General features: G+C 41.3%; 1 protein-coding gene across 1 annotated transcript in view; it reads left to right on the top strand.

The window, feature by feature from the left end:
• LOC309647568 (uncharacterized protein) overlaps positions 1 to 22,285 on the top strand; it is a gene marked incomplete at its 5' end in the record, with an annotated part of 31,920 nt that overhangs the window by 2,407 nt on the left and 7,228 nt on the right. Inside the window, 3 exons of the mRNA XM_082434985.1 lie at positions 7,118 to 7,432; positions 8,323 to 8,358; positions 8,887 to 8,938. Coding sequence (XP_082291111.1) covers positions 7,118 to 7,432; positions 8,323 to 8,358; positions 8,887 to 8,913 — 378 coding nt within the window. The 3' untranslated portion in view covers positions 8,914 to 8,938. The remainder of the gene's footprint in view (positions 1 to 7,117; positions 7,433 to 8,322; positions 8,359 to 8,886; positions 8,939 to 22,285) is intronic.

Genomic DNA, 22,285 nt, shown 5'->3' with positions numbered 1-22,285 from the left:
TCCCCCACATAACGCCACCGAAATAACCCAAAGGGAGCGCTAGGCCTGCGACCAAGAGCTAAGAAATAAAGGCCTCAGAATAACATCCCACCAAGACTTGGCTGAACCACTGGATGCGTTTTCACTTAAACGGACACGTGGCCCGGAAAGCGACCCTCGGGATGCAAAGTAGGCGTTCAATAAAGAAAGACTTGTGGATTGATTGATTACAGTCTGATATCGCTCTCGTTCCACAGAAACTTGCAGCGCCTCGGCCCACTGCTACCCCCAGCAGACCGCAATGAATGGGTTCTATTTTTAACTGGCAGCTCAGAACAGGGCCTGAGAAATGTCGCCCTCTTCTCTACCCCCAACCCCACCGCGGGCCTCCAACAGATTGCTGCTGGGTTTTTATTTTAGGGAAGAATCCACATCCTTCCAGACTGAATCGGGTGATCTGGCATAAACCCTCAGGCCCGACCAGCTGGACGCCTGAGAACGAAAAGGCAGCGCTGGCAATCTGAACGGGGTGTTACCAATGAGAGCTCCTGTAAACCATAACCAGGGCAGCCCGAGGATTCGAGTTCACGGTCAAGGCTGTGGGGCGACTGGGGCCGCAGCGTCCACGCCCCGCCCCGCCCCTGCGCGGCCACAACCCAGATCTCGGGCGGGGTACGTGGGGCTCGGGTCCTCCCACTCCCGCCCCGCCCCCCAGGGCCCTGTCGGGGAAAGGTCCGTGCCGGGGCTCCCTCTTCGCCCTCCCAAGTTTCCCTTTTGTTCCCAGGGGCCGACGAGCTTTTGAAGAGGTGACACTTCGCTTCGTCTCCAGCCCTGCGTCCCGCCCTCGCCCCGCATCTGGCATCCCGCCTGCCCCTTATTCGGGATGAGGTTCAGCGCAGCCGCCAGGCAGGAGCTGGGGACGCCTCTTCCCTCGCGTGCGTGCACACACACACAGACCGACTCACACACACACAGACCGACTCACACACACATACACATGTTCACCTCCTCCGGCATCCCCCAGCCACGGGCTCGCGTGGGTGGGGTGGACCTGAGCCGCAGAGATTTGGGGCAGGTGGCCACCAGCGTGAAACGAAGTTGGGTGGGAGCTACCCACAGTCGGGGGTCCCTCAGGCCCACTTCCCTGGGAACGTGATGGGCCAGACCGTCCGGCCTGCCCGCGCACCCTCTGACCCCCGGGTGCGGGTGGGTGGAGGTCGCGCCGCATCTCTCAGTTAAACCAGGAGGAGCTGACTGTCCCCCCGCACGCACACACCGCACCTCTCCAACCCCTGCCTCAGCCTCTTCCTTGCCTAACCTCCGAAGCCAGTTTTTTTTTCTGTCCCTGAGGCCAAGCCGGTGGTCCTGCGGAGCGCAGCGCCCCTAGAGAAGGTGGGGGATAGAAATAATAATAATAATAATAATAATAATAATAATAATAATAATAATAATAATAGTTTCAAAGATAACAGTTGTAGTTAAGGCTCTGACACTGGGTGGCTTCTCAGACGTCGGCGGAAGCCTGGGGAGGCTCCAGACGACTTTGGGCTGGGAAGGGCGTGGGGTTCTCTTTGGGGGGGGGGACATGAAGGTGGCTCTTATATGTTGCCTCCCCCTAACAAAATCTGGGGTCTGGAACCAGGCCGAGCCAGCAAGGGCCTGGCCAGAAGCCGCGCTGGGACTCTTGCTGCAGCCGCGGCTCATCCTTTTTCTTTTCTTACTCCTGGCCCACTGGGCCCACGGTGGTTGGTGTGGCCGCGTGCGGTTTCTCGAAACTCTTTGGAGTCAGTTGGGTCTGTTTGCCCATTCCACCCCCCACCACCGCCCCGGGCCTGTTCCCCCTCCCTCTCCCCGCTGGCAGATGAATGGTGGCTTTAATGAGCATGGGCGCGGGCGTTGGCCGGGCGGTTCTGAAGATGCTTTGACCTGTAGGGAGGGCGCGAAAGGTCGGGCGCACGCGGGGCCCGGCTTGGGCTCCTCCCAGGCCCACGCTGCTTCGATATTGATCCTGGGAGAAAGATAAACAGAAAAGCTGGACATAAGGTCATGAATACTAATGAGCCGGGGTAGGAGTTTTAATTGCTATGGACTTCCTTTTTTTCCAGTTAATCTTTATTGCAGACTTCGGAGTCAGTATTTTCGAGCTTCGTTTTGTTTCCTTCTCTCTCCGCCCTCCTCCTTATATTTTCATTTGAAATGCCCAGGCGAAAGAGACCCGTGTCAACTTGACTTTCTCCCTCTCGCAGGGCCGGTGTGCACGCTAGAGCTCACAGCTCACGTTCCCAGTGTGGCGCTTCTCTGCTCACTAATTCTGGAAATGTAGGGGAGACTATAAAATAAATTGTTTCAATGTGGTTTTGGTGAGTCTGCTTCTTGACTTCCTCACCCTCATTGTTTCAAAGACTTCGTCTGTCCTTGGCCTTTAAACTTCCTCTTGACAATTGCGTCTTTTCTCCAGGCACTGAGCTCCTTTTTACTCCAAACGGGTGCATTCCATCCCAAAGTTTCCCGTTTCTCAAGTCTCCAGAATTTGACACTGGCTTTCCCAACCACAGTGCCTAAGTGTTTCAATTTGCAGTGAACTCCTAGGCAAGTGAATTGACCAGATTACATAAAAGTGATATTTTATTTGCTACCTATAAGCAACAGTGAAATCTGAGACAGGAACCTAAGGTAATTTCCAGAAAGATTTCTGCCTCCATTCTTGATATGTATTTGATAACTTAGTAATACTATTTTTCTGAAAATAAAGCCGTTCTTGAATTGAGTTTTCTCTTGAAGCTGTATAAATTGACTGGAAATCCCATAAAGCAGCTTTGGCTGTGTGATCAGGAGAGGAGAAAAAGTGCAACCCATTTCTGTAACAGACTATGTAAAAATGTGTTGAAACCCAAGGCAAAAAGAAAAAAAATCAGCTCTACTAGAGTAATTTCCAGTATTGTTCTGATTCTTAAAGTTTTGGACAAAATAAACCCATATTTCACATCATTGCCAATAGGTCCCAGCATTGAAGTCTCCTGAGGATTCTGTTTCACTTACACTTTTCAGTCCAAACTTTTTTTTCTTCACACAATGATTTATTATGTAGGTAATTTTAGGGGATACAGTTTACAGCTTGAATTATTAGACTGAACACCTCTGGCTGACACCATGACGCCTTTTTTTTCTGCCTGCAGCTGTGAGTCACAACCCCATTTTCATACCCAACCGCTGCACATTCCTTCACAATGTATATTTCCTTCTTGCAGAGATCAAACATGCTTTGGTCAAAGTGTTTATTTTAAAATACAGGAAAATTAAAACTAAACACAGCACTACTGAAAAATCCCCAAATGTATCATATTTTCCTCCTCCTGTGCCCACAAAAAAAAAAAAAAAGTAACAAATTGCACCACGTTCTGGAATAAAATTTCAAATCGAAGGAGAACACGTAGGTACACACAGACACAATTTTCATTTTACTATTGAAACACATCAGGAAACCTCCCACTTCTCTTGATATTTGGACTCCTGTTTGGATGTCTTTAGTTTTTCACTGTAAAAATGTCACATGCAAAAACAACGAGGACAGCATATTCTTAAGAAGATGCTGACAGACATCTATTTTATTCACCAACCTATACACTCCTCATTTCTCTTTCAGTTTTCCATCTAGGTATTTTTCTTTTAATTGTATCCCGCAGAATATATCTTCAGCGGGAGAAGGATATTTTGAAGTATTTGCCAAAAGGAAGCAAAAAAAAAAAAAAAAAAAAAGTAGCTCAGAAACAGGTTAACATTTCCCCAGCATCTCAGTAGGTCTTTGGTATGTGCATGTGTTTCCTTTCTCCCTTCAAATTAAGGTGAAACATTACAAGGTAGAATCGCTCTTTGTCAGCACCTAAATTGTGTAAAGTCGATTTCAACTTCGGATCTAGGAGGACAAGTTGTCCTTCTGCAGCCCACTATCTACTGATCTACTGCTTTTTTTTTTTTTGAGCTTCTCTCAATAACCATCTGAAAGGGATCTAGACCTCAGCCACCTCTGCTCCTAGGCAGTTTACTCAGCTTCTCAAGCCTCACAGTTCTTTAGCGGGGCAGAGACTGTTAGGCTGTTTTTAATCAAGTTTGGAAGCTGAATCTTTTCCCTCTGACGACTGTGCCCAGGGGTGGATCCGGCTGAATGTCTGGCGCTGCAGGCAGCGGGCTCGGCCACCCGTTTTTCAGACACAACACTAGAGAATGGCATTGAAATAATTCCGTGTGGCAGAAATGTTTAAAAAATATTAACCTCTCTTACTTCCCATACTTCTGAGCTAAAGGGCAAGAGAAACTAAAAGGAAATCTGAAATGATATTCATTTACCTACCTAAGGCAGACCGAGAAACTGAAAAGAGAAGATCCTTTGACACTTATACTTTACAGAATCTTTCAAATTAGATGCTGCTTAGGATGAATGGCAGTAAAGATTTTTTAAAAAGATTTGACTGGTTAAAACTTTTCTAGATATGAGTGACAATAAATGAATAGTCTAAAGGTCTCTTTCGAGGGAGATTTCGGGGGGGGGGCATATAGAACATAATCTACATATGGTCTTCTTCCTATTCTTCAAGGGGAGGCAAATTATAGTACATACTATTTGGATTTTTTTTTACTTTAGATAAAGAGATAAAAATATTTAGCATTCATATATTATTGAAAATTCTTTGCAAGAGTGGAGAATCAAGGATTTTCAAGACCAATAATAAAACAAGGAATCAAATTACAGTCTTCCTCTAAAATACATTTCTTCCTCTGCTGGGTTTTCAAGTGATCTCTTTGGTGATTCTTTGTTTGTTTGAACACTCTCTTCAAATTAAAATCATTGAATATTTCCCCTAGATAGCTTAACTTCTGTCACACAAACATTTCTAAAAGTTATAAATTAAAAATCAAAGACTTTTTAGAAAGGCTTAGTAACAATATTTCATATCATGGCCAAACCAATTTATTGTGAACTTCTTTCATCTTTGGTAGATTATTTGATACATCAAAAAATCTCACCTTGAAAGTGTCAACTCTTCTGTCAATCTTATGAGAAACTAATTTCATAACATGCAATTTGGGATCTATGATTTCATTTCCATTTTTTAAATTCAAGGGAATTAATTCAAAAATTGATTTGGTCTAGAGAGGAGACATTATCAGTGAAAAGTCGTAAAGTATACATCAAACACATCTCAGCTACCTCCCAGCACATGCATACACACACCCTTCTTGAGGAAAAGATTATCTTAACTGTGGAGAGCAGTCATATCAGCTATTTGACTTCAAATGCCTTCTAGAAAAGTCTAATATAGCTATTTCACAATATGGTAAAACTGTCATCTAAAGTTCCAGCGTGACATTTTTCTAAATCTTCACCTGATAATTAACTAATTCAGAAATGTAAAACACGATTGACTTCATTGGGCAGAATATTGTTTCATCTATTTGTTAACATAGACATCTCTCAAAGCGTGCTATTGTAATCTATGTAAGTTCTCTTTTATGGACAATTGAGTTCAATTGTAGACAGTATACTATTCTCTCGTGCCCCAAACATTTTTGCCCTTGAAAGTGAATGTTGGGCACTCTGAGGTTGGAAACGAAATCGATTGCCTTTTGTGGGAGCAAAAGATGTCTCCCTCTGACAGATGCTACTTTGGGTGTATTTTCCACTAAGCGGATCTCAGAGCTAAATTAGCTTCATCATTTGCGGCTCTGTTTCCGAAGATCTGTGGTCCAAGTGTCAGCCCTCCCTGAAACATACCATAGTTTCTATCCATAGTGGCAAAGCCGCCTATTTCTTTCTTTGCTTCAAGTTTCGTTCTGTGTTTAAAATACAATAAAATAAGTTAAAAATCATTTTAAAGAGAGCACTTTCGAGAAGCACCTCCTTTCTTACTGCCAGACAGCGTTGCTCCCCAACCTCTTGGCTGAAACCCTTGCTTTCGATTTGTTTGTTTCACACATTTCCCTAAAGAACCCAGCTCTTTGCGCTATTTAATTCTGCTTTTAAAATGCATCACTTCTGCCCTGAATCCTTCTCTGAAACAAATTACTATCGAAAGTGTATCAGATTCGTTCCAAATATGGGCTCTGAATCAATATTCCTACGCTGGAAATTTTTTTAAAATTGTTTTTGTCATAGGAGTCCATGCTTCTGCAAGATATTTTCAATTGAAGTAGGGTTGCCTGCATTTCTCATGATAAACAAACAAAAGTGGCAATTACCGTCTGTTTAGACCTTCCTTTATTATTATTTTTAGCCCGTGTATCATTACCTAACTGGTATGTGTTCTTCCATCCAGCTCTTGATGATCTAGTTGAATTCTAGACATTGTGCCAAGAAGTGTATTTGAAGCAGATAAGTGCATATAATACAAATGCATTTTGTTAGACCTGATGGATGCTATTTTTCTTTTAATAGGTTTGTAGCAAACTAACACAATAACACAATGTATTCCTTTCCAAGGTACATTGTTGAAACAGGTCTATTAAGAGCGCGTTGAGCTATTTCTCGCTTCTATTGAACAGTCTGTTGCTCAAACACAACAGCCAACAAACGCCAGCTGCCTCAACAAAAGTAGAAACCTAACCCTTTTATGTAATGTTTTAACAGAAAGGGTAGCTGTTTAATTAAAAACATTGATGATTCAGTGAAACAATGGAAACTCAAGTTCAAGTGGTGCTCTATTGATTTAAGATGATTTTTACTAGCAGTGGGTATAATTCTTTTTTTTTTTTTTTTTTCCCAGCTCTCTCTTGGGTAAAGGGGTTCCTTCTTGGGGCATTATTTGGGTGAATAGGAAAAGACAGAGATGGCTATTGCCTTAGAAACCTGATTAACGCACGTTGCTTTCAGAGTAAGGTGTTTAATTTATAAGTGCACCCCATATTTTTTGTCAGTTTATTCGCGGTGGGGAAGCTTTGAAAGTAGCTTCTCTCAGCAGGTTAAAAAGTGAAGTCTGCGTCCTGGCATTTAAATGTCTTTGTTATTGTGTCAAGCAAGTTGTTGAAAACCGCATGCCCGGAATACTAAGGTTGGGCAGCTAGATGAGGCAAGTTGTGTGTGTGTGTGTGTGTGTGTGTGTGTGTGTGTGTGTGCGCGCGCGCGCGCACGCGCCCCTGGCCGCAGGGTTGTGTGCGAGGACAATTATTTTCATCAGCTGCTTGCGCGCCCGACTGCTCCTCTTTGCAGAACCGACGGCCTCCGGGGTTTCAACTCTGGAAGCAAGGCAGGAGGAATTCCTGCATTGAGACTCGCTCCTTGGGAGCGTCAAACTCTCTCAGCCCTGGGGAGCGGGGCTCGGTCAAGGGTACTCGGGTCGCCCCCAGGGAGGGGAGCACTCGAGGGCCGCGAGGTTCCGGGTACCGGTCCCCGGCGACGTCCGCGAGGATGGCTCTGCAGCGGCAGCGGCAGCGGCCTCGGGGCCCAGGTGGGCGGAGGCAGGTGCGTCCCTTCGCCCCCGCAGCCGGCGCAGTCCCGGACGCACTTGGTGGCCGTGTTTCGCACTCCTTTCTCCCGGCCGGGCCCTCAGTCCCCGCTTCCCAATTCCCGCCCCTCCCCCTCCCCCCCCCTCCCCCCCCCTCCCCCCCCTCCCCCCCCCTCCCCCCCCCTCCCCCCCCCCACGGGAGTGCGCGGGACTTGAGAGAACGCAGCTCGCGTTCACCTTCCCCCCGCACCACAGCGGCCACGAAGGCCAAAGGTCCGCCAAGCTGGCCGACGGGCGCCTCCAGGGCCTCTGCGTGGACCCTTTCTCCGTAGGGCGCCGTTTCCCGCCCGCCAAGGGAGAAGGGGCTGGGGGCCCGAGGCTGTGGCCTCCCGGATCCTCCACAGCGGTCGGACAAGTCCCCGGGGTAGTGCCGGCGACAGAGCACCTCGGGCACCGTTTGACTCCCCCAGCCGCCCACCAGGCCCTCCCGGCAGCCTCGGAGCCGCTGCCTCCAGGCCGCGACGGGCCTGGGGCCCATTTCCGCCTGCTCCTGGCATCCTGCGCGTCCGAGGTCAAAGGGCGCTGGCCCGCCTTCCGGGGTCCGACCTCCCCGGGGCGTGCCGACCCACCGTGGGCCCCCAACGCGGGGACGGCGGCGAGGAGGCCTCGAGGCCCCACGTGGCTGCACGGGCCGCCCGTCATGCCCACCTGTCTGGGCCGAAATCCGGTGAGCACGTGGCCAGACAGGGAACCGAGAGGGAAGCGTCCACATCATGGGCGCCGCAGGCCTAGAGTGAATTATTTAAGGTGTTCCTGGTGTTTAAAGAGGTTTTTCAGTTTTTAAAGAATGTTGTAAAAAAATAGCCCTTGTTAACTCCCTCATTATATGCTTTTTTTCCCCCTTCAGCTGAACAAGCCATATTTCCTGAAACGGAGGAGCTATGTAAGTGTTTAAACATGTGTCAAGTGTCTAATAAATAATACAAATTCATAAAGAAGAGGAGGAAATTTAACTGATACTTGAAGTACTTGGCGTAGCTCCCTTTCACTGTTGGGTTATTTTTGGCTGCGGAGTTGTAGAAAGGAAACTACTCTGAGATTATTGGGCACCTCCTGGAGCCCTTTCCCTTTCTTAGCTTACTCACTTTGAGTCTGCACTCAGCCCTGTCTAGAAATGCCTTGGTCCAGCCCACGAAAGAAGTTCAGCTGGTCTGCAGAGTGTGTATAATACAGGGTTAATACTCAACTCAGTATTTGGGAGTCACCTTTCTGTCGTTTCCTCTCAGCCTCCTCATATTCAAAGTTTCTGCTGCTGCTGTGACATTGCTATGGCATCTCCCACCCTCTTTGTTGGAAAGAGGGTTAGTACTGCTTCTGGCAAAAAAGACAGTAGGAGAGATGAGGTCTGGGCTTTAACTTGGGATCTGGGCTAGTAAATCATTTAAGTTTTTGTATTCATTCTCTTACTTAGAAAAGCTGGGAAAAGATGTTACCCTAACACGATCTGAGAACCTCTGAGGAAGGTGAGTCCAAAGTACTATTTGATAGTAAAAAGACATATATTGTTTTGAAATTGGATTACACTCTATTTATTTATTTTTTGGGATTACACTTTAGAGTTACCCCCCCACTCCCATACTTTACTTCCTTGGGTGACATCTTTCATCTTGGTTGTCGTTCTGTGAAAGATTTCTGTGGACATTCTATTTCTAGCTGTTAACATGTGTAAACTGGAACTTCCCTGGTGGTCCAGTGGTTAAGACTCCCTGCTTCCACTGCAGGGGGCACGGGTTTGATCCCTGGTGGGGGAACTAAGACACCACATGCTGTGCGGCACAACCAAAAAAAAAAAAAAAGTGTAAACTATGGGAAAAAGTAGGAATTTTCAGTTATTAAAATACTCAAATGTTTTCGTAAAGTCAGAAGTATCTTAATTTTAAATTTATTTATTTATTTATTTATTTATTTATGGCTGTGTTGGGTCTTCGTTTCTGTGCGAGGGCTTTCTCTAATTGCGGCAAGCGGCGGCCACTCTTCATCGCGTTGCGCGGGCCTCTCACTATCGCGGCCTCTCTTGTTGCGGAGCACAGGCTCCAGACGCGCAGGCTCAGTAGTTGTGGCTCACGGGCCCAGTTGCTCCGCGGCATGTGGGATCTTCCCAGACCAGGGCTCGAACCCGTGTCCCCTGCATTGGCAGGCGGATTCTCAACCACTGCACCACCAGGGAAGCCCTTAATTTTAAAATATCATATCATAGTGAGTGTGATTGACAAAAATCAACTGCATTGCAGATTTGAGGAATAGGTTACAAATTTACCTTCCCAGATAGTAGTCCCCTGACATTCTCAATTTGAGGCTGCATGCCTCTCTCTCATACCTTGACCATATTGTTAAAATAACCCTGCTCCTTGCGCTGTATGCGTCTGGTAAAATTCCATCTAAATTTTTCTAGGGTGCTCAAGAGATATTGTAGGTATTTTCAGAACAAGTCTGGTAAGCTGCCAGATTTAGTACTTAATAGTATTTTATGTTTTTAATCCATTTTCCAAAGATTTACCTTCTTCTGTGGTTTTTTCATGCCTTTTGGTTGCTAGTTTTGCTGGGTGTTGTCCCTCTTGTCAGGCATCTCTTCTGTGTGCATTGTAGCTGCTTCTTTTGGATACAGCTGGTGATGAATGTACTGGTAATATGGAGATGCCAAAGCTCTGCAATTGTTGATTATCTGTGATATACTCTGTAAGAGAGTTCCAAAATGGTCTACAATGTATTCTGTCAGTGGTTTTAATAGAACAAGGTATTTTCATTTTTATTTATAGCCCTCTGTCTCCTTAGAACCTAGATTTGAACCCACAGTGGTCTGAACTAGGGATAATGCCTAATCTCAGGAACTATGGTACATTCACAATTATGTCTCCTCTAGGCACCAAGACTTTGTTTCAAGATCAAGCTACCTAATCTTCTCTTTGCTTAAGATAATAAGTTTACTCCCAGGAGGCTTCTCAGTCTTTCATGTGAATAGATTTAAGGTGGTTGTTTTCCTGTTCTTTCAAAATTACTCAGATATGTTTGAACCCCAGTGATGGAAACAGCTTAGATTGTATGTTTAGAAATAGTCAGGACTATTCCCCTTCACAGTAAATTCACTTAGAGTCAGATCTATATACACACTATAAATTACCATATTGGCAGACGAAATCTTTGCTGAGCTTAATGAATACATTTTTGATGTTTAAACAAATTTTTTTTTTTAATTAATTAATTTATTTATTTTTGGCTGTGTTGGATCTTCGTTTCTGTGCGAGGGCTTTCTCTAGTTGCGGCGAGCGGGGGCCACTCTTCATCGCGGTGCGCGGGCCTCTCACTACCGCGGCCTCTCTTGTTGCGGAGCACAGGCTCCAGACGCGCAGGCTCAGTAGCTGTGGCTCACGGGCCTAGTTGCTCCACAGCATGTGGGATCTTCCCAGACCAGGGCTCGAACCCGTGTCCCCTGCATTGGCAGGCGGATTCTCAACCACTGCGCCACCAGGGAAGCCCCTAAACAATTTTTAATAAGAATGCTAGCCATCTGTTGAAAGCCAAACAATAAATTGTGCACAGAATAGTCAGTGCATAGGTAATTTACTCATTTGCTGTTTGTACTTAAACATTAGCCAATTGTCAACAGATTGATATCTTTCTTGACAAGCTTTTGTTGCTAAACTCAGGGCATTTTGATCTTTTTTTTTTTTTAATGTGCCACTCCCCATTCCATAAGAGAGCATGGTGCTTCTTTTTATATATATATATATATTTTTTTTTTGATTAATTAATTTATTTATTTTTGGCTGCATTGGGTCTTTGTTGCTGCGTGCGGGCTTTCTCTAGTTGAGGCGAGCGGGGCTACTCTTCGTTGTGGTGTGCGGGCTTCTCACTGCGGTGGCTTCTCTCGTTGCAGAGCACGGGCTCTAGGCACGTGAGCTTCAGTAGTTGTGGCTCATGGGCTTCAGTAGTTGTGGCTCACGGGTTTTAGAGCACAGGCTCAGTAGTTGTGGCACACGGGCTTAGTTGCTCCGTGGCATGTGGGATCTTCCCGGACCAGGGCTCAAACCTGTGTCCCCTGCATTGGCAGGTGGATTCTTTTTTTTTTTTAAATTTTTTTTATTTATTTATTTATTTATTTATTTATTTATTTATTTATTTATTTATTTATTTATTTATTTATTTATTTATGGCTGTGTTGGGTCTTCTTTTTTTTTTTTTGTGCGAGGGCTTTCTCCAGTTGCGGTAAGCGGGGGCCACTCTTCATCGCGGTGCGTGGGCCTCCCACCGTCGCGGCCCCCCTTGCCGCGGAGCGCAGGCTCCAGACGCGCAGGCTCAGTAATTGTGGCTCACGGGCCCAGCCGCTCCGCGGCATGTGGGACCCTCCCAGACCAGGGCTCAAACCCGCGTCTCCTGCATTGGCAGGCAGACCCTCAACCACTGCGCCACCAGGGAAGCCCTGGCAGGTGGATTCTTAACCACTGTGCCACCAGGGAAGTCCCATGGTGCTTCTTTATATAGGAAAAGACGTATAGCATTTTGTACAGCATCAGGTAGCTTGTTCTATTTTGGGGAAGTTAAGGCAATTATGTAAAATGACTAAATAATATGAGGTAAGTAATACTAAAGTATGCGATTGAAAGAAGAAGAAATGCCAATAAATTGTTTTAGGGTGTTCAAAGATGAACGAGGTAACATCAGAAACTGTAAAAGATTATATACAAGGAAACAACATTTAAGCTAGTAGCAGACTTCTCAACATTAACAAGAGATATCTGAAGATAAAGGAATAATATTTTGAAAGGGCTGAGAGAAAATAACTATAACTCAGAATGCCATACCCAACTGAACTATTATTTAAAAGTGAGGACTAAATAAAAATTTTTTCAGACAAAAAAGTGTGGGAATTTACCACTCATCTTTGATAATCATAATAAAAGTTATAGGAGGTACAGGAGGAAGAAGTCTGTTAAACCTAGAAGGAAGGAGTAGACAGCAAGAAGAAATGGTACATAAAGAAGAGGATCATCAATATGTGGGAATATTGAAACAAGTATTCATAAAATAATGATAATGACTAATTTAGGGTGTTTAAAAATATCATGGGAACACAACTGAGAGAATATGATATAGAAAATAAATGAGTAGTTCATGATAAAAACTCTCAGTAAACGTAGACGTCATCTTTCTCAACTAGAGAAAAAACATCTACAAAAAAACCACAGCTAACATAATACTCAAAGGAAAAGACTGAATATTTTCCCTGTGAGTTTGGAAACAAGATAAGGATGCCAGCTCTCACCAGTTCTGTTCAGTATTGTACTGGAGCCTAATGTAGTCTTTATCTGAGTCATTGCTTTAAGAAGAAATAGAAGACCTAAATGAACATACAACCATTAAACAAATGTAATTATTTATTTTAAAAATTTCCATAGTAAAACACACCAGGCTGATAATGCTTTTAAACCTTTAAGGCTCATAATGATTTTTAATCTTCAAGGAACAGATAACTCCTATTTTATACCCACAGTTTAATAAAATTTAAAAAAAGAAGGCAAGTTTCCCAACTCATTTGATGAAGGTGGTAAAATTTAACAAGGATAGTAAGAGAAAGAAAAATTGTGATCTAGTTTCACTCTATGTTTATAATGCAGAAATCCTAAATAAAACATGAGCAGATCAAATGTGTCATGTATAAAAACCACAGTCTTAATTAAGGAGGATTTATCTCAGGAATTCAAGGATGGTCTTACAAGTAAAAAATTTAATGATATAATCTGGGGCTTCCCTGGTGGTGCAGTGGTTAGGGATCCGCCTGCCAATGCAGGGGACATGGGTTCGATCCCTGGTCCAGGAAGATCCCATATGCCGTGGAACAACTAAGCCTCTGCGCCACAGCTACTGAACCTGAGCTCTAGAGCCCGCGAGCCACAACTACTGAGCCCGCACGCCTAGAGCCCATGCTCCACGAGAAGCCACTGCAATGAGAAACCCATGCACCGAAGTAAGAGTAGCTTCTGCTCGCCACAACTAGAGAAAGCCTGCGCGCAGCAACAAAGACCCAATGCAGCCAAAAAAATAAATAAAATTAAAAATAAATAAAAAAATAAAAGCTTGGGGGTAATATTATAAAAAATGATATAATCTACCGCATTTACAAATTAGAGGAAGAAAATGATATGATCATCTCAAAAGATTCAGAAAAAAGCTTTGATAAAATTTAAAACATACTTGTAAGTTTATCCAAGTAGGAATAATAAAGGAATTCTATTAATGTGATTAAAGAGTATCCCATAAAACTCAGAGTAAGCATTAGAAAGCGTTCCCCTTTAAGTCAGGAACAAGACAAAGATGCTAATCTCACAACTTCTGTTCTACATTTTACTGAAGAGTCTATCCAGGGCAATAAGAAAAGAAAAGGAATGAAAAACATGAAGACTAAAAAAGAAAATTAAAGTTGTTATCATTCACTATGACTGCCTGTATAAAAAATCTTATACAACCAAGACATTAAAATTAATGAGAATTCAGAAAAATTATAGGTTATATGGTAAATATAAAAAAGACTGACAGCATTCCCATATGCCAACAACAAACAAGTTGAAAATGCAATTTAAAAAATACCATATGAAATGACCAAAAACCTAAGGGGCCTTGGAATATGTCTAAGAAAAGATGTTGAGGATCTTTATGGAGAAAATTATAAAAGTGTGTGTATTACAGAGATATAACATGCTCATGAATGGGAAGACTCAATTTTGTAAAGATGTAATTTCTTCCTGTGTCAGTTCATGCATTCAGTGCAGTTCTGTTATAAATCCTAATAGTTGTATATGTGTATGTGTGTGTGTAATTTGATAGGTGAATGTTAAAACTCAAATGCAAGAGTAAAATGTCAAGAATTGCCAATATAATTTTGAAAAATAGTGAGAGATTTATCCAGCCAAATATCAAGATATAGTGTAAAGTTTTAGTAATCATAGTAGTGTGACATTGGCACAAGGTTATAAGCACAGACCAGTGGAACAGAACACAGTCATGTGTCTATGATAATTTGGTATATGACAGAGGTGATTATAAATCAATGGGATGGAATATTCAATAAACAGTGCTGAAACAACTGGCCAATCTCATATAAAAATATAAATCTTTATCTCACCTATACACAAACCACATTTCAGTATTAAAGCCTGTATTTGAAAAGCAAAACTTAAAGATATTCTCCTGTATTTTTTCCAAAGATTTTTATGATCTCAAAAGGGACTTTTTATACTAGACACAAAGAAAAGTCAGCCTAAAATAATTACTATTTGTTTGTCATCTAAGAAATCCTTCTTAAACATATTTGGCATATTTGGCCAAGTATCTGTAAAAAAAAAAAAAAAAAAAAAAAATACCCCAAATGCAGCAGCTAATAAGACAGAAATTAATTTCTCTTTGATGTAATAGTTCAGAGTAGGTAGATAGGCTTTGCTCCATGAAACTCTCACAGAGACCCAGACTAGTTGGGTAGCTTTGTTATCCTCAACATATAGCTTGCAAGGTTACTCTGGATTTTTAAAATAAATAAATAAATAAATAAATTTATTTATTTATTTATGGCTGCGCTGGGTCTTCGCTGCTGCGCACGGGCTTTCTCTAGTTGCGGCGAGCGGGGGCTACTCTTCGTTGTGGTGCGCGGGCTTCTCATCACGGTGGCTTCTCTTGCTGCAGAGCATGGGCTCTAGGCACATAGGCTTCAGTAGTTGTGGCACGTGGGCTCAGTAGTTGTGGCTCGCGGGCTCCAGAGCACAGGCTCAGTAGTTGTGGCGCACGGGCTTAGTTGCTCCGCAGCGTGTGGGATCTTCCAGGACCAGGGATTGAACCTGTGTTCCCTGCATTGGCAGGCGGATTCTTAAGTTGCTCTGGATTTTAACTTTAACATGACAGTGTGAAGGAGGGTGAAGAGACAGTGATCAAACACACGTCCATTATTTTAAGACTTATACCCAGAAGCAGCACACATTACTAACAGGTACATTCCAGTGTTGGGAACTTAATCACCAAGCTGCAAGGGAGGCTGGGAAATATAGCTTAGCTGAGTAGACGTATCTAGCTCCCACCATTATTGTGGAAGAGAGAGAGAATGGAATTTGGTGGATAGCTAGCAATCTCTGCAATAGCTATATTAAAATTAGCAATTTCTCAGGGACTTCCCTGGTGGTTAAGAATCCGCCTGCCAATGCAGGGGACATGGGTTCGAGCCCTGGTCCGGGGAGATCCCACATGCCATGGAGCAACTAAGCCTGTGCACCACAGCTACTGAGCCTGCACTTTAGAGCCCGTGAGCCACAACTACTGAGCCCACATGCCACAAGTACTGAAGCCCGTGCGCCTAGAGCCACTGCGCCGCAATGAAGAGAAGCCACCGCGATGAGAAGCCCACGCACTGTGACAAAGAGTAGCCCCCGCTAACCTCAACTAGAGAAAGCCTGCGAGCAGCAATGAAGACCCAATACAGCCAAAAATAAATAAATAAGTTAATTAATTAATTAAGGGCTTCCCTGGTGGAGCAGTGAATAAGAATCCATCTGCCAATGCAGGGGACACAGGTTCAGTCCCTGGTCTGGGAAGATCCCACATGCCGCGGAGCACCTGGGCCCGTGAGCCACGACTGCTGAGCCTGCGCGTCTGGAGCCTGTGCTCCGCAACAAGAGAGGCCACGATAGTGAGAGGCCTGCACACTGCGATGAAGAGTGGCCCCCACTTGCCGCAACTAGAGAAAGCCCTCGCACAGAAGCGAAGACCCAACACAGCCAAATATAGAAATAAATTTAAAAAAAAAATGGAATACTCAAACTAAAGACTGGTAGAAATTATTTTCAAAGCAAATTTGTATCAAGAATATATGTAGACTTCTACAATAAGAAATGAGCAGGCAACCAAATAGAAAAATGATTAAACAGTCATTTCAAAGAATAGGAAACTAGAATGGTTAATGATGTTTATGCTTGGTAGTAATCAGGGAAATGCAAATTAAAACAACAGGGAGATACTAATATTTCATGTCCATCAGATTGGTAAATTAATATATTTGATAGCCCAAGTTATTGGAGAACATATGGGGAAATTGGAACTCTTACTCATTGTTGATGGGAATATAAATTGGAATAACCTCTGAAGTTTTCAAAGACATTTGGAAATACTTAAAATAGCATCAGCTGCTGGTTGCTAGTTGCTTACCACAGTGTCATTATCTGTTTTTCCCTTCTTCCTTAGAAATAGAAACCCTAATTTTTAGCCAGGTCCATGGACTGCATTTCTCATCCTCTCTTGCAGGTAGGTGTGGCCATGTGACTAAGTTCTAGCTAAGTTCTGATACAAAAATGTCTGCTCTAAAGAAATTTTTACATATCTATGCAAGGAGACATATTCAAGGATTTCATTGCATCACTATTTATATCAATAATAGCAAATACAGGAAATAATCTGTCACTCAACAGGAAAATGAGGACATAAATTGTGGTTTATTCATACAGCGGGCCACCATACAGCATTTAAAATGAATGAACTGCATCTATATGATCAACATGGATCTCAGACATACATATGAAAAAAGTAGGTTTCAGAATGATACATGGAGTGTATTATTTATATAAATTTCTAAAACATAAAACAGTAGTGAATATGTAAAAGCAAAAAACAAGCATGAGAAGAATACACACTAACTTTAAGATAGTGGTTATCAAACTTATGGTTACCAGGGGGGATTGGGATTGACATATATACACTACTATATATAAAATAGATAACTAATAAGGACCTACTGTATAACACGGAACTCTTCTCAATATTCTGAAATGACCTATATGGGGGAAGAATTTTAAAAAGAGTGGATATATGTATATGTATAACTGATTCACTTTGCTGTACAGCAGAAACTAACACAACATCTTAAATCAACTATACTCCAAATTAAAAAAAAAAAAGATAGTGGTTATCTCTCTGGAGGTAAAGAGGGCACAGGTAAGGTAAGACTTCAGTTGTGGAGACTTCCCTGGCGGTCCAGGGAAGAGTGGTTAAGACTCTGTGCTTCCAATGCAGGGGGCGTGGGTTTGATCCCTGCTCGGGGATCCTGCATGTGACGTGACCAAAAAATCTGTAACATTCTTTCCTTTTTTAAAAAAAGTTGATATGAATCAAATATGGCAAAATAATAATATCTTTAGGTATCATTTAATTTTCTGATATTTTCTATATGTTTGAAATAACTTACAATTAAAAGATTTTATAATATTAGAGAAATACAATAATTGTAAACTGTTATGATCTTGAAATGCATTTCATAGGAAGATTCAAAAATCACAAACATAGAAAACAAACTTATGGTTACCAAAGGGGAAAGGGAAGGGGGAGGAATAAATTAGGAATTTGGAATTAACAGATACACATGACTATATATAAAATAGATAAACAAGGACATACCATATAGCACAGGGCACTATATTCAATATTTTGTAATAACCTATAAGGTTATAAATTATATATATATCTCTGAATCACTTTGCTATACAGCTGAAACTAATGCAGCATCGTAAATCAACTATACTTCAATAAAAAAAAGAGTGCTTAACAGCTAATTTAGGGTGAAAAAGTAGAAGAGTGCAAGATAAAATTGATGAGACAGAAGATGAAAGAGTGATCACTAATTGAAATAGAATTCAGAAGGAGCTGTGGGTTTTGGAGGAGAAGATGATGCATTCAGCTTAGGGCTATTAAAATTCATATTTTAGTTCTTTGGGAATATCCTAGTGGAGATATCAAGAAGGCAACTGGAAGTACACATCTGCTAAGGAGGCAGGTCACAGACTTCAAAGTCACTTTATGGCCATTGACATCACAGGAGTGGATGAGATGCTTGCTGCAGCTTCTTGTGTTAGGGATCATGCCCTCTTTTTCTGGTCTCAGTGCCCGGTGGCCAACATTCAGTAGACTCTAAGTAGTAAAAATAGGCCCAAATGCAAAGGCTAACATAGGCTCACTCCCAAGAACAACAAAAAGAGTTTTTTTTAATTTTATTTATACATAGGTATATAACTTTATCATCAAAACAATTTTTAAAATCCCACAACTATATAAACATTCTTTGGAAAACTTAAACTTGAAAGCAACATAGTATAAAAAGTAAACACAATATTTTCCTGTCTCCAACAATGTTTAAATTGTAAACAAACTTAAAATAGTTTTTGTGCAAGATTACCTAAGTTATGCAGCTTCCATTTTTTAAGATGCTTACATTTCCATCCTAATTAGTAGTAACTCAGTTACATGTTGTTGCTTCATTGTGATCCAGAAATGGTTCTTAATTCATTTTCATTAAGAGAAAGGATGTCTTAAACAACAAGGTCCTAATGTATAGCACAGGGAACTATATTCAATATCCTGTGATAAACGTAATGGAAAATAATGTAAAAAAAAAGAATGGAAAAAATAATTTAAAAAATAAGAAGAAAGCTCAAAAATTAAAAAAAAAAGAGAAAGAATATTTTGCTATAAATACAGGGATAGATTTCTCAAAAATAAAATTCAAAAGAATACACTTGGGATAAAAAACGTATTCATGTGATACTTTGTAATTCTCTCAGCAAATTTATGGATTTTTAAATTCTTTTATTTTAATGAATTTAAGTAAAGCAGTAAAGCATTGCTAAAAATTGTGTTAGATTACTTGGAATTTTCTTTTGCCATCTTCTGTGTATTTCTCACACTGGAATTTTCTTCCATTTGAAGTATCTGTGCAGAAATAAGAAAGGTAAACAAGTCAACCACTACACTTGGCCCTTGAGATTAGGAGACAGTCTTAATGGATTATTGATATACTAAAACAGGCCATGCTGAAATCTTTTGAATATGGAAACATATATGAGGAAAACTTTAAACATTAAGTAAAAATAAATTCAAATAATAAAGACTTAAGCAGGACAATAAATACAATAAGCAATGTAAAAAGACAAAAGATCAAGTGGGAAAAATATTTGTAATTCATATTACAAAGAAGTAAGATCCATAAAATATAAAGAGTTTTTAGAAAAACATCTAAAAAAGTAACAACCCAGGAGAAAAATGTAGAAAATATTTTATTATTTTCATTAAAAAAATTTTTATCGAAGTATAGTTGATTTACAATGTTGTTTTAATTTCTGCTGTACAGCAAAGTGACTCAGTTATACATATATATACATTCATTTTTATATTCTTTTCCATTATGGTTCATCCCAGGACATTGGATGTAGTTCCCTGTGCTATACAGTAGGACCTTGTTGTCCATCCATTCTATATGTAATAGTTTGTATCTACTAACCCCAAACTCCCAGTCTATCCCTCCTTTCCGCCCCTTGGCAACCACAAGTCTGTTCTCTATGTCTGTGTGTCTGTTTCTGCTTCGTTGATAGGTAGAAAATATTTTAACAGATAGTTTCAGCAAAAGAAATCTTTTAAGTCAGCTTCACTTAAAACTACTGAGATAAATCATTTCTCACCTATTATATGGGCAAAAATTCAAAAGTTTGATACAATATTTTGTTGGAGAGATAGTGGAAAAATAGGCACATTGCTGGTAGAAGTACAAAAATGTACGAACTTTATGGAGAGGATTTGGTAATATATAGAAAATTTACATTGTATCTACCTTTTGTATTAGTTTCCGATTGCTACTATAACAAAATACAATATGTAACAACATACCACAAACTTAGTGGCTTAAAATAACCCAGATTTATTATTTTACAATTCTGGAGGTCATAAATGTAAAATGGGTCCATAGGGCTACCGTTCTTTCTGGAGTCTCTAGGGGAGTATTTGTTTCCCTGTCCTTTTCTAGTCTCTGGAGGCCATCTACATTTCTGGGTTCATGGTCCCTTCTTCCATCTTCAAAGGCAGTAGTGTAGCAGCTTCTCTCCTCTCTGACCTGGCTCCCTCTTATGAGGACCTCTGTGATTACATCCACTCACCCATAATTCGGGGTGAAAGTAAGGAGGTCCTTAACTTAGTCATATTTATAGAGTTCCTTTTGAATGTCAGGTAGCAGTTTCCTGGGGTTAGGGTGTCCACATCTTTGGGGGGCCCCTATTCTGTCTACCACACCCTTTGACCTAGCATTTCCACTTCTAGGAATCTATCCTACAGATAACATCTGCGTGTATTAGGATATCATTGCTCATAACAAATAGCCAAAGATTGGAAACAATGCAGGTGTCTGGTAATAAGGGACTGGTTAAATAGACAATGGGGTATCTACAAAATACAATATAATGCAGCTGTAAAAGAGAATGAGAAAGATCTCATTGTACTGGTATGTATAGAGATCTCTAGGATATATTGAAAAGTGAAAAAAGAAAGGAGCTGAAAAGTTTATATATTATTCTACCTTTTTTATAAGGGAGAAAATACATTTTGCTTATGTCACATAAATAAATACTGGATTGAAGCATAGAAAATGAGTATGAGGGGGACTGGAGAAGTAGCTGAGACTTCTCAGTGAATTGTTTTGTATTATTTTGGTTTTTGAATCAGGAAAATATGTAGTAAAAATAAGACCTCATGAACTAGACAGCTTTTTTTTCTAGACAGATTTTTATGAGGCTTAACTTTTAAGGAGGCTGTGAGCCACTGGCCTGCCACCAAAGTGCCTGAAGTTTCTAATTTGAGTCCTTGACCTCAACTAAGGGGTTATGTTCAGTGGTTCCTAGTTAAAATGTAAATGTGTAAACTGCTAATGCAGATAATTATCCATTTATAATTTAATATACTTTAGAATCTAAAGTTTTGTTCATTAGTTTCATGGAATACTCAGGAAAGTTCTGTTGGAAGCTGGGGGGTTGGGCAATGTCACAATCATGGGCCACAATATGTTCTAGGAGTGGGTCCTTGGGCAACTAAGGAGCCACATGAAATTGACTGCTTGGGGCTTGGTATTAGGGTGAAAGATCTCAAATGCGAGCTTTATCTAAGAGATAGTTTTACCTATGCGTTAGTTTTTGGTTTAGCCCTGTCTGGAAAACCATGCTTTTATCTTTTGTTTTCCCCTAATCTTTTAAAAAATTTTTTATTTTATTGAAGTGTAGTTGATTTACAATGTTGTGTTAATTTCTGTTGTACAGCAGAGTGATTCAGTTATACATATATATATATTCTTTTTCATATTCCTTTCCATTGTGGTTTATTACAGGATATTGAATATAGTTCCCTGTGCTATACAGTAGGACCTTGTTGTTTATCCATTCTATATATGATAGTTTACATCTGCTAATCCCAAACTCCCAATCCATCCCTCCTCCAACCTCCCTCCCCCTTGGCAACCACAAGTCTGTTCTCTATGTCGGTGAGTCTATTTCGTAGATAAGTTCATTTGTGTTGTATCTTAGATTCCACATATAAGTGATATCATATGGTATTTGTCTTTCTCTTTCTGATTTACTTCACTTAGTGTGATAGTCTCTGGGTCCATCCATGTTGATGCAAATGGCATTATTTCATTCTTTTTTATGGCTGAGTAGTATTCCATTGTTTATATGTACCACATCTTTTTTTCTTTTTTTTAACATCTTTATTGGAGTATAATTGCTTTACAATGGTGTGTTAGTTTCTGCTTTATAACAAAGTGAATCAGCTATACATATACATATATCCCCACATCTCCTCCCTCTTGTGTCTCCCTCCCACCCTCCCTGTCCCACCCCTCGAGGTGCTCACAAAGCACCGAGCTGATCTCCCTGTGCCATGCGGCTGCTTCCCACTAGCTATCTATTTTACATTTGGTAGTATATATAATAAGTCCATGCCACTCTCTCACTTCGTCCCAGCTTACCCTTTCC

The sequence above is a fragment of the Balaenoptera physalus genome, assembly GCF_965194825.1.
Source record: "Balaenoptera physalus genome assembly, chromosome: 18".
Classification (NCBI taxonomy): Eukaryota; Metazoa; Chordata; class Mammalia; order Artiodactyla; family Balaenopteridae; genus Balaenoptera; species Balaenoptera physalus.
Note: the sequence above shows the minus strand (reverse complement) of the source record. Positions and strands in the feature narration are given on the sequence as shown.